This window comes from Chlamydotis macqueenii, chromosome 17 (genome assembly GCF_036417535.1).
Source record: "Chlamydotis macqueenii isolate bChlMac1 chromosome 17, bChlMac1.mat, whole genome shotgun sequence".
Taxonomy (NCBI): Eukaryota; Metazoa; Chordata; class Aves; order Otidiformes; family Otididae; genus Chlamydotis; species Chlamydotis macqueenii.
The window spans coordinates 12226942-12238619 of record NC_141572.1 but is presented as its reverse complement, the minus strand read 5'-3'; the positions used below and the strand labels follow the sequence as shown (position 1 = coordinate 12238619).

At 42.1% G+C, this 11678-nt stretch overlaps 1 protein-coding gene across 4 annotated transcripts in view; it reads right to left on the bottom strand.

The window, feature by feature from the left end:
* The window catches only part of CIT (citron rho-interacting serine/threonine kinase), a 73995-nt gene that overhangs the window by 3245 nt on the left and 59072 nt on the right, over positions 1 to 11678 (bottom strand). For 3 of the 4 annotated variants that reach the window (XM_086761807.1, XM_010121475.2, XM_086761809.1), the window contains exons 32-46: positions 11450 to 11587; positions 10983 to 11163; positions 10684 to 10775; positions 10282 to 10386; positions 9240 to 9409; positions 8149 to 8229; positions 7786 to 7921; positions 6499 to 6638; positions 5549 to 5641; positions 3656 to 3764; positions 3413 to 3541; positions 2516 to 2596; positions 1821 to 1899; positions 1523 to 1705; positions 334 to 637 (exon numbers count right to left, since the gene is read on the bottom strand). In XM_086761807.1, coding sequence (XP_086617933.1) covers positions 334 to 637; positions 1523 to 1705; positions 1821 to 1899; positions 2516 to 2596; positions 3413 to 3541; positions 3656 to 3764; positions 5549 to 5641; positions 6499 to 6638; positions 7786 to 7921; positions 8149 to 8229; positions 9240 to 9409; positions 10282 to 10386; positions 10684 to 10775; positions 10983 to 11163; positions 11450 to 11587 — 2021 coding nt within the window. Of the gene's footprint in view, positions 1 to 333; positions 668 to 1522; positions 1706 to 1820; positions 1900 to 2515; positions 2597 to 3412; positions 3542 to 3655; positions 3765 to 5548; positions 5642 to 6498; positions 6639 to 7785; positions 7922 to 8148; positions 8230 to 9239; positions 9410 to 10281; positions 10387 to 10683; positions 10776 to 10982; positions 11164 to 11449; positions 11588 to 11678 lie in introns of all 4 variants that reach the window. The other variant, XM_086761806.1, reaches the window with a different exon arrangement.

Sequence of the window (11678 nt, the reverse complement as noted above, 5' to 3'; positions counted from 1 at the left end):
AACTCACTGGCAAAGGCAAGTACTAACAGCGTCACTCTGAACACAGCAGGCTCCCTCATTCTTTTCTCCAGACACTGTCCCTGTTCAAGTCCTCAATAACTTGATTTCTGTTGATGACTGCACCTTTGCTTTCAGCTCTGCAAGACTTTAGCCTGTTCCACAGTCAAGCTGCTTTTACAGTTACAGAACTAGCACAGGGCCAGTGAGTTACACCATATGTGCTTTGTTTTAATACAAGTTATGGAGCAGGAGGGTGATATTTGATTTGCTCGTGTACTGTACAGTACGTGCCTTTTCCTGAGAACAGAAAAGCTCTCTAGCCTCCTGACTTACCTTATTGACTTGAGCAAGAGGTGTTCTGGCACCACTGACAGGCAGTCGTCCTCGGCTGCTCTCTTCGAACAGTCTTCCAGGGGATCTTTCTCTGCGGGTGCTGAGGAGCCGGCCTGGAGATTTCTCCCTCTCCAGCGGTCGCCCAGGTGACTTGTCCCTCCGCAGCTCTGTCCTTCCCTCGCGGTACCGGTGTGGTGTGCTTGGTTCTCGAGGGTGGCTTGGACCTTCCGGTGGTCCTGGGCTTGACGCTACCCGCTTGGTTATGTGCTCGTTGTATGTGGGCGGGCCTCTCTTGTTAGGGCTGCTGTCATTCAAAAATAATGGACGCGAACAGCTGAGCGACAAAAACCTCACGTTACATTTTCTTTTAGCAAAAATGTAACTTCCCCCAAACACCCAGCAGTGTTTAGGTGAAAAAGCATCAGAACTCCCTGAGCCAAGATGAAAAGTGCAAAGAAAGATATTTTGATAGCAGAGTATTTGTCACATCGGCGACACTAGTAAAGTGCCAATGAATTGCTAATGTAAGTCATGTCTGTGTAACAGGCCCCAAAAGCACACATTTTCATGTATTTAAGCAGTATACTTTTCCATGTACAAATACACTAAAATTTGATAGATGCCTTTTCACGTAGGCATTTCAGTAGCTCCAGGACGCTCAGGCCAGGCTCGGCTGAGCTACAAGCCTCAGTTGCCGATGCACAGCGGCACTATCAGGCCCAGTGTTTGTTCACCTGGCCCAAGCATCACAGTTCTGCTCAACAGAACACGCTGGTATCACAGCTTCCCAATGCTATCTCCCTAAGGCACACTCATTCCTTAAGAGGAAGGGGCTCTTGCTTTAGAGAGCGTTACAGTCAATCAATGTTTAATGTCATATCAACAGCATCTAACTCGCCAAGCTTTGAGGTCGCAGCTCTACCAACATAAAAGTAAACCAGCTGAGCATCACAAAGCATTTGTGGAGATTACCCACACGTTCCTACAGTTAAATGTTTGTTTGCCTTCTGGATTTTAAAACATCAGTGACTCTACTCCTTGTTCATTCAGCATTGCGATAACTTGCTAACACCAGCCTCTGTCTCTGAGAATGGAACAAGGGCATCCCACAACATCCAGAGGAAAAGCCCCCGGAGCAAAGTTTGCTTATGAGGCGCACAAGGACCACAACACACTGATGGCATCATACCTGCGTGTAGCAGAAGATCCTCTGTGGTGCTGCTCATTGTTGGTCTCCTTCACCAGATTGCCCTTACAGCAAATCACCCTTAATTTGTCTTGGTAGGAGGAGGCCAAGTAGATAGCTCCAGATGAAATTGCGGGCCCTAGATACCGTGGATTCGGTATCTCCAAGTGGGCTCGTGCAGGAGTTCTGGGTAAAATGGCAAGAAAAAGTCTTTACAATGACAAGACTGTAGCTTTTACTGGCAGTTACACGTATTCTTGCAGCACATGCTGTTCAAAGTCATGACAAGAGAACAACTTACCCTAGAGAAGCTCGTGCCTGAATCTCAATCACTTCAAGGGAATTGAAGTGGGTCACAAACAGATAGGGCTCCCTGTAGGCTGAAGGAGCATCACAGAGGGAGGAAAAACACAAAATAAAATTCTCTGTTATGAATTTCTGAAAAGCATCAGCGAGCACAACAGAGCCCCTTGGGAAAACTAAGGAAATATATTTTCTGTAATGAGACACAGACACTATTACTGAACAGGGAGCGACAAGCTTAAAGAATTGTTGCTTTGAAACGACCTGTATCTCAAGAATTTGACTAACCGAAGTACAATGAAACAGGCATTACAAACAGACTGTTAACTGAAAACCACCCTATTAGGTAGTGTGAAAGGCCTGAGGGAACCACACGGACGTTATATATTCTTGACTATTTCAGAAAATTCCAAGCATCATTAAAAATTCCACTACCCCGTTCAGTCATTGTCAGACTAGGAACATTAAGGAAATGTAACTTTGGTTTAATTTTCCTCAAATTGTTCATATTTCAGAAGGCTTGCTGTTTGGATTTATAATGATCTTAAGTCGTGGGAAAACATCCATAGTTTCTGGGAGAACTGGGAGAGGGAAGAGGAAACTGAAGCACTGATTGACGAATACCTGTCCCACAAGGATGCTTCACAGTTTCAGTAATTTCCATAAACCAAGTAAATGTCCCTCAACACCTACCAAAAGCTAAGGGCAGGCGATTCCATTTCAGGTCATCTGTCCTACTGCGTCTTCCGTAGGAATCCACAAAGACACCAAACTCTGCCAAGAAAAGTAATGCCATGTTGTGAGCATGTGCCTGAATTTTATTCATTTATTTTTGAAGAGCCAAAGGCAATTGACCCTGGGCTTCCTAACAGGGACGAGGCGCCTACCATCTTGCAAATCCTGGAGTGCCGTGAATGACACTAATTGGTGTTGAATTGGCTAGGTGTAGGAGCACTTTCAGTACCAAAACGTACTGCAATTCTAGGCCTCTCTATACCAATTAAGGTTACTGTCTGATCTACAGTAACTCACCCAAAATTACTGCTAGTGGGCTTTTGAAGACGTCCTGTGCATTTCCATGGCACTATCCTAGAGGGCCAACAAAAGCAGCTATACTGAAAAATAACACCCTCTTTTAATTCATCACAAGAAGATTAAAAAGTCTCACCTGTCTGTACGGAAACCAGGCAAGAATGCCAAAGTTTGAAAACCCCTTAACATTTTCTCAGGATAATCAAGCACCTGTTTGCCCTTAACATTGACTACAGTCCCTCCCCTTGAGGCACAGAAACCTGTGTGTGGTAACTGATCCACAGGCACGGAGAACTTCTAAGCCAGAAGCAAGCTGACCAAAAGCACCTCAGCAAGTGCCGTTTTAGTGCCAGTGTCCTGTGCACCTTGCTGTTTAAATCACTGCCACAACGCCTCCAGGGCTTTTGGATTCACAGTCTTCAACGGATCTTACCAGGTACTAGGAAGTCAACTCTGTTTAGCTTTCCCTTACAACAGTACTTGGGAGCCTTCTGGCAGCTCCTGTACCAGAGAGAGCAGCTGTACCGCAACACCTGCACAACAATAGAACACACTTACCGTGGAAACACAGCAGATACTCCTCCCTCTGCCCCGTCGGGTTCACTTGGATGATACTGACTGGAAAACTGTTGGTGGAAGCAGCAAACACAGCGGAAGCCAAAGTGTGGTCATTTTTATCCAGAAACTCTGCAAAGAGAATGGAGAAAAACGGCTTGATAGGCACCAACTTTTTTCTTCCAAACTGCTTTAGAAAAGCCCCACCAAAAGAATCTGTGGAGCCACTTGGGAAAGGTCTCCTACCCTCTAGCGTGTACTGCTTCATCTCAATTTCATAGAACTTGTTGGTTCCAATGATGATGCTGTAAGTGGTCAAATGGATGCAGCTGCAAGGCTCAGAGGTTTCAATCTCCTGGAAAAGGGGAGGAAAGTACAGACCAATATTAGTTCCCTATAACAGTGTCCAGATTTTTCTTATTCTGGAAGATTATATATTGCCACATGCCAGAATCATAGAATAGCAGGTTGGAAGGAACCTCAAAGATCATCTGGTCCAACCTTTCTTGGCAATCTCTCTTTAAAAGGGAGAGACAGCAATCTCAAAGTCACCAACTGTCTCTGAAAAGCAAAGACAAACATACACAATCTCCTTCCTTCTTTGTACAACGTAACACAGATCTGTTGTCCACCAAGATTTGCATTGTGGTTGAACAGTTAGGATAGCTCTGCAAGTTAGCCTGACACAACACACAGATCCCCAGATCTTCTGAGGACAAGATTCCTTGCATAATTCCCAGTTTATCTGGAAATTTAGTTGGCAGAACAGAAGAGCATATTCTGGGCTTGCTGCCATCTTGTTAGGATCTAAAGTGAAGATAAGGAAAACCTGCCTTCTGCAACACGCCTTTGCACGTTTTGCGTGTAAGCCGTTGTCAAGGCACTTGGCACTATGGAGGTGAACGGCAGCATAAGCAGAGGACGGTGACTGTACATCTTCAGCACTTCCTGCCGGCTGCTGCTCCACCGTGAGAGCTGATATCTGCTACAGTGCTCACAGATGTTCCAGGTTTGCTGGCATCCACATTGTTTGTGCCAAGGTCTTCTCCATCAAGTGTGTCTTTATTTACATGGAGGCCAGCATCTGAATTACTGTGCTGACTCTGTTTCCTGACAGCAGTGCAAGCGTAGCACTCAGTGGGGATAACAAGCTGTAAATTGAACCAGTGCCTTCAAAGTAACCTGCAGAAGCTCCCAGGGCTATGTAATTTGACCGTAACATCCCTTAATTTGTGAACTGGAAACGACATTAGTTTCTGGGTACCAGCCCGTTTTAAGGTGAGTAGTGTTTAAATTCTCTGTTCTGAGGAGACATTTTTAGTATTTTGTGTTTTCTGGATGTGTATGAGCATATAAAATCTATTCATGACAATTCATTGGACTTGTCTTTGAGAGAAATAGCGGGTTAGATGGTTGGACCTGCCTGCCATTGGCTGTCTGCAGAAGAATTGCCATAGTTCTGCTTTTCATACCCCTGCACGGCAGAAAGCAGCGATACGTGCAGCAGTGCCATACGGTATCGGTGCTGCAGGTGGGCAGGGTTACACAGAGAGGAGGTGAACACACAGCCATGAGATCCATCTCTTACTGCCTTGTTTGCTGGCCAGGAGAAAGTGTGTGTGTGTACCAGGGTAAGTATGGGATACGGCTGCCTGTCCTGTGATGGAATACCACCAAATACCTCTTGATTTGCACTGGTACAGTAAACAAATCCACATACCCATTGCTTCCTTAATTGCAAAGAAGGAAGAAGTCATTTGTTACAGATTTCTCCAAAGACAACACTGGTGAGGGAACACTGCTGGATAATGAAGAAAGAAGCTTTTTTCAGGGGTAAATAAGTGAGGGTACAATTACAGCCGAGTCGAGTATCTCAAAAAAAAAAAAAAAAAAAAAAACCAAAAAACAAAAAAAACCCTCAGTTCTATTCTGCATCTCTCCAAATATGCCACCAACTCTTATTACAGGAAATCGCTGCCTACTCCAGTTTTAGTCAGTGCACACTGCAATTTGCTATCATTTTAGATGACAAAAAAATGGTTTTATGTATCCAAAAAGGTTTAAGATGTTTCTTCCAAAGCAAAGTCTTAATGCAATATGTGAATTACCTCAGCTACTGAAGGGAATTACTGGGCTTACCTTTCTGATACAGAACTTGCTCAAGCTCTCGTTGTATCGCAGAACAACCACTTTATTGGGCATGGCTGCGCAAATGCAAAGACCATTCTCAACCTGTAAGGAAGATGACAAGCATAGTTCAGGACGGTAATCCAGAGTACATTCTAACGTGGAGCATGTGAAACGGAGCTGAGTACCTCCTGCCACGAAAAGAAATGTGCAGAGATAAGCAAGGGCATTTTAATAGAGTAGTTATTGTGAATTAGTGAAATAATGAAAAGCCTCTTCACATTCTCAAAAGAAAACATGAATTTGAACTGCTTCTATGATTTCTTTTATACTTGAAAGGAGTTAATAAAAAATTCAAAGGTTTTCCACAGAAGAATGTTTCATTCAAAGGGATAAGAAATTCACAGAGGTTAGGTCTAAATTTTAACCCTTGAAACTGTTATCTTAAACATCACTTTGAAATGAAGGAAGTTCAGTTTGTTATCAAAGAAGTCTGTAAAAGTAATTGTTAATGAAAATTTTTGCTGTGGCTTATATGTTCCATACTAAACCTGGGAATTAATGTAAATATCAAGCGTTATCAAGCAAACACCTAAGTAAATTTGCTAGCCTGGAAACTCTCACATGACATTCAAGAACAAACAATGGACGGAATTCACTAATTACAAGTCTCAAAATTGAAATCGACTATGAGGAGTAGGTTATACTATGCTATGCTGTATTTCTTCTTATGTAGCCTGTCATCCTGACTGAATTTAGTCATAGTAGTGGTAGATCCTCTGTACTGTCTCCAGCTCAGCCTCTCTTCAGCCCCTATACTTTCCTTATTTGAAGAAAAAGATTTAAAACAAGAGTACAGACCTTGGATTTGTTGCCAGTGAAACAAAGATGCTGATTTCATTAATATTAAACTCAGTGCTGTCTAAAGGCTGACCTGGGGGCACGAGGGAGCTGTACCCTACCTTGCCAGCCGCAAAAAGGTGACATCCTTTGACGGCCTCGAAGATATTTGGCGAGATATCAGGCTGGGCTGGGAGATGAGACTGGGCTAGAGATTGCTTCACTTTCTTTACATCAACAAGGCACAAGGCCCGTTCTTCTCCTGAAAACAAAAACGGTTACATTTTGTCAAGGGAAAACTCCATATTCTCTGCAAAAGCCTGTTCTGTTACCTAAGCAGCAGCTTATCATCCCCAGCTGTTACTGTGGTAACAGGCACAAGGTACCACACAGATTTCATTCCATAGCATTCCTATTAAAAGTGACTCTCAAAAACCCAGCCAACAGGCAGTAAATCCACTGGGAGGACAACCATTCTCTGTGGGAGTTACTAGTGTTGCTAAGGTCTAGCAGATCACAGTAACAGTGGCGTCATTAGGACACTATTCAAGATTAGCCAGGAAGTTTTATTTTACCCTGTAGAATTCGTAAAGTACGAGGTGCTTTAGCCTCTCTCTGCCAACAGAACTGGCCATGGATTTCCGAGAAGTGCCCTAATAAACTGCATTATAAACCAAGCCCAATTCCTCTCAGAAACCTAGCAATACAGTAACATAGCCGTCTCCTAATTTTGTGCGAGATTTTCTTTTTCCAACAGAACAAGAGATAGAATTTGTTTTTCATTCTCTGCAAACAGGCGCTTGATAATTTGGGCTTTCAGATGAAGATACGCCCTAATGTTCAGCATGCCTACATCAGTGTAGGAAGCATTATCTCTCGAAAACCACAGATGGAGAGATTAAAGCTGGTGTTCCTTTCATAAGGGACCATGAAAGAAGTCCCAGTTTTGCTACCTGGATTGGCATTTAGAGCAAAAGGGGTTAAGAGTTGTTGGCCTTAGGCTACAGTGATCACGTTGTGGTCCTCAAATGGTTAACTACCTTAAAAAGAAAGGTTCTGTAGTGATTAGGAAAAGATATGCTCCCTGATCAGCTCAACACTTTTTAAATTGAACTTAAGATAACGACTAAACCCTAAGCTGGAAGTGTTTTGTCTCTGGTTCCTCCCACCCTCAGCTTTGGAAACTGAGAAATTACTTTCATGTGAAGGTTCATCTAAGCCTTCATTCAGATACTCATTCACTAGAAAACCTCAGACAATACTGTGTTAACCACAGTAATTGATAAAAAAAGAAAAGGTCTGTAACGAATGTAAAGGAAAGCCTAGCCCTTTGGCACCGCAGTATTCCTGGCAGTACAAAGCCATTCCCACCCATTTACGGCAGGGCACGTGGCACCCTATAGCCCCACCTGCTATCATGAGTAGCTTCTCCAGATCCTTAATGAGGTGAATTTGGAAGACAGCACCCATTCCTGGGATGTGTGTTAAGGAGTTCTTCAGTACATTCAAGGCATAGAGACCTTCTTCTGCACCCACCAGTACTACCTACAGTGACACCAGGGAAAAAATTAAAATAGCACTGCAGGAGGAGAACAAGGAATGCTCCAAGAGCAAATTTGGACGATACTGTTTACCAGTGAAGGGGGGGGGGAACAAAACAAAAAAAAAACCAAACAACAAACAAGTACAGAATTACACATATTGCTCTTAAGACGCTGTTTCCATCAATGAAATACCCAATACTCAGAGGCCCAACTGAACATTATCATTACCTGGTCACTGAAGGGCATTGTGCAATTTATATCTAAACGGTCTTCACCCTCTAGCTTCAGCAGCGAGTTTCCGAGCAATTTCTGCAAATGACAAAAAGATATTTTTTGTTGTTGTTAACTTACTCTCCATCTCTTACATTGTTAAAGTACTAACAGAGAAAGGTCATCATTTCAGACAGGCAAAAACCTTGGCACAGATTTCTTTATCTCAGAAAGCTAAAAGTCACAGGGATACTACCTACAACAGAATGAGTAAACTTCTATCTACCTGAAACACAGGCAGGCAAACCGATGAGAATTAACCCAAACTCAGACAGAACGTATTGTTGTCCCCATCCTTTCCATTTCACCCAATCCCCTGCAATGGGGCAGTGAACTGTTACTAGGGGAAGGATTAAAAAAAAGTCCTGATGTTGGTGGGAGCATGTATTTTCCTCAGAGACAAAAGGAATGCTATCATGAGAAAAGAGATGATTTTCCTGCTAGTCAGACATCCCCTGCATCCAGAGCTAACATTCTAATATGCCACGCCACAGAAACAAATCTCCCTTTATCCAAAAACAGAGAGTTATCAGTGCAACAATGATGAAAAAGACTATCCTATCCAAAACCAAAATAGCTCAATTTAACCTCTTATTCTTATAAGGAATAAAACAAAGTAAAACACACACACACATCCCTCCCCCCAAGAAACAAAAAAACCCTGACTCCGTAAGAATGGGAGAGGAGGGAGCTTTTTGCTTGTTTGTTTAGTTCCTTCTTTTAAAGTTTGCTCATTCCATGGAGTACATTTCAAGACTGGATTTAAACCATGTCCTAACTGCTGTTTCTTCCTTTGCTGTTTGCTGGAATTACAGAGAGATAATTTTGGGATCCTCTTACTGCACTCCCCCAGTCTAAAGAAGGGTATTGTCATACAAAGCATCAGTCTCACAATGAACCAACTCCTGGGAGTCCTATTGCACATCATAAGGCAGAAATAACAACTTACCTCCAGTTAAACCTCAGTATGTCAAATACTGAAAAACTATTTTTCAAAACTCTGCTCCCTCCCAGAATATTTTATTATTAAATGAAACTTTTATACTCACAGCATCAGCCTCAGCTTTTTCTCTGGAAACTCTCCCACCTGCCACTATTGATTCCAGTGCTGTGACCCAGCGCTGTTTGTCAGGGAAGCTGGGTGCTAACAGGTAGAGTGTTCTACCAGGCCAGCAAGTGGTGTGTGGATGAGACTCCAATTTTAGGATATATGGCACATCTGAGATGTTATATAGATAGAATAAGACTTAGATTAGTTTTTGGAATATTGTCAGTGGACTTAAAATCAACACCTTTCAGCCTCATTGGAGAGAAGTTGTATTTATCATGATGGGTTACCATGGCAATTCATACATAGGTTTCTCCTTTACAGGTCCTGCACAGGCTAGCTACTTAAAGCTCAGTATTAGCTGGATGTATGCAATCCATACATGCAATGCTGTCTCTACTAAATAAAATAATTTCTTGCCTTTTATTCAAAAGAGAAAGAAACACCATTGTGAAAAAAATACAAAACCAGCCACTTGACTAAAGTTTTCCCTGTCCTGTTCAAGAAAAAAAATCTGTAAAAATTGGTTATGGAAACCTTTGTTTTTAACAATCTGTATCCTTTAATGTTTAAGTCCAGACATACATAATCTTTTCATCAGTTCTATTCAATACATACAAATCAAAACATCAACATGTTTTCATAATAAGAGACTGTATACACCCCGCAGTATTTCTAAGTTGACTTTCTGGTTAGAGCACAATGGTGGCATGAATTATGACACTTCACACTTGATAGAGAGCATTGAGAGAAGAAACTTAAATAAACCAAGTGCTTTAAAGCATGTTACAAAACTGTTAAAATTTACTTCCATTTGGCTTTATGATTCTATTATTCACAGTTCAACTACCATGACAGAAGCGCACGCCTGTGCGTAACTAAATCTAGATGACGGACCTGTTCACCGAATTCAAATAGAGGTAACCTCAAAATTACACAGTTACAGAGTGAAAGTGAAAGAAAATTCTGTTCAGCCAAACAGAATGCTAACTGATGGCAAGCCAGATGAAATCCATTTGGCCTCATCTACATAAGATTCTCACCTGTCTTTGCTGTATTGGTAAGTTCAGTAGCTCCTACAGCTCCATGAACAGTGACATCACCATCAGGAAGGCAGAGCTCAAATTCCTCCAGAGGCCTCTGTCCAGCTGCAGGGAGAATGGGAAGACAGATTAAGGAAGAAGAACAAACAAGTAAATAGCAAGAAAATAATTGTGACAGCAAAATGAAGTGGATATACACTGAGTGTTTCACACCTGGATTACTATGACATGCCAGCTAGTAAAACTGTTAAGGCTCTAGAAAAACAACAATGTCGCCTTATTACAGAAGATTTAGCTAAATCAGGCACGGCCACAGCAAACAATAACAATTTTTAAGCCTCTCAACTCGTCAAACAATATCTGAAGATTAAAAAAAAGTTCTTCCTAGAAATGCTAAGTTACCTTCTCTTGCTTCTGCATCATAAATGAGCACTTTGGTTCCCTCCAGGACAATATACTTCCTGTCCCAGCCCTGTTGCCCACGTTTATTATTCCTGAAGAAAATAAGCATAAAGTCATGATGGATTTTCTGCTTGAATTCTGAATAAAAAAATCATGCAACTCCTAGAAAGACAAATTTCTGTGGTAATAAGTAATTATAATGGGCATGTACCAATTAACACGTTGTAAGAGCCGGATAATAATAAGAATTGTTCCAAATGTTTCAGCACCTGATATGGCACCACGATTCATGTTTATACCTTGGCACTTTCATCCATCCTTCAAGACGTAGACTGCTGCTTGGCTCCTTCAGCTGCAGACCGGGAGAATTCATTTTATCCCGGCAGAATGCTTCAGAGAAGTGCGTGGCATATTCTGCTGGCAGTCCACAAGTAGCTGGCAAGCAAGTTGAGCATTTTGGGTGACACATCACCTGGCATTCTGACAACAGGACAGAGAAAAACTTCTCTTAAATGACAAAAAAAAAAAAAAAATCATGACACAGCTGTCTCAACTTCTAACGCACAAATCCCAGCTTTTCCAAGAATCTCCTTCGACTCTAAACCTTCAGATGTTTTCTAACGTAGAATGTTTGCACCAACTAGTTTCAAAGTCTTCATACTCAGGTCCTTTCTTCAGCTTTCACTGAAAATCTGTTCTAGACGGCTGATGCTTTTTCATTCTACCGTCCAGCCACACTTTGTTCATGCACACACTCTGCTCTTACCAAGACATTTGGATGCTTGCCGTCCGAAGTGCACAGTATCCAGGCACACCGCACATTTTGTTGCTCTCATATTTAGCCCCACGTTAAAACGATGTGGGATATTATGATGCATTCGCTCTTTTAGGCGTCGGCTGTACTCTGGAAGGGACAAGATTTATTATCAGCATGAAAACTGTGATAGGGATTAAAATTATAGTAGATTTTGGCATTTTAATAATATAGAAAGTGA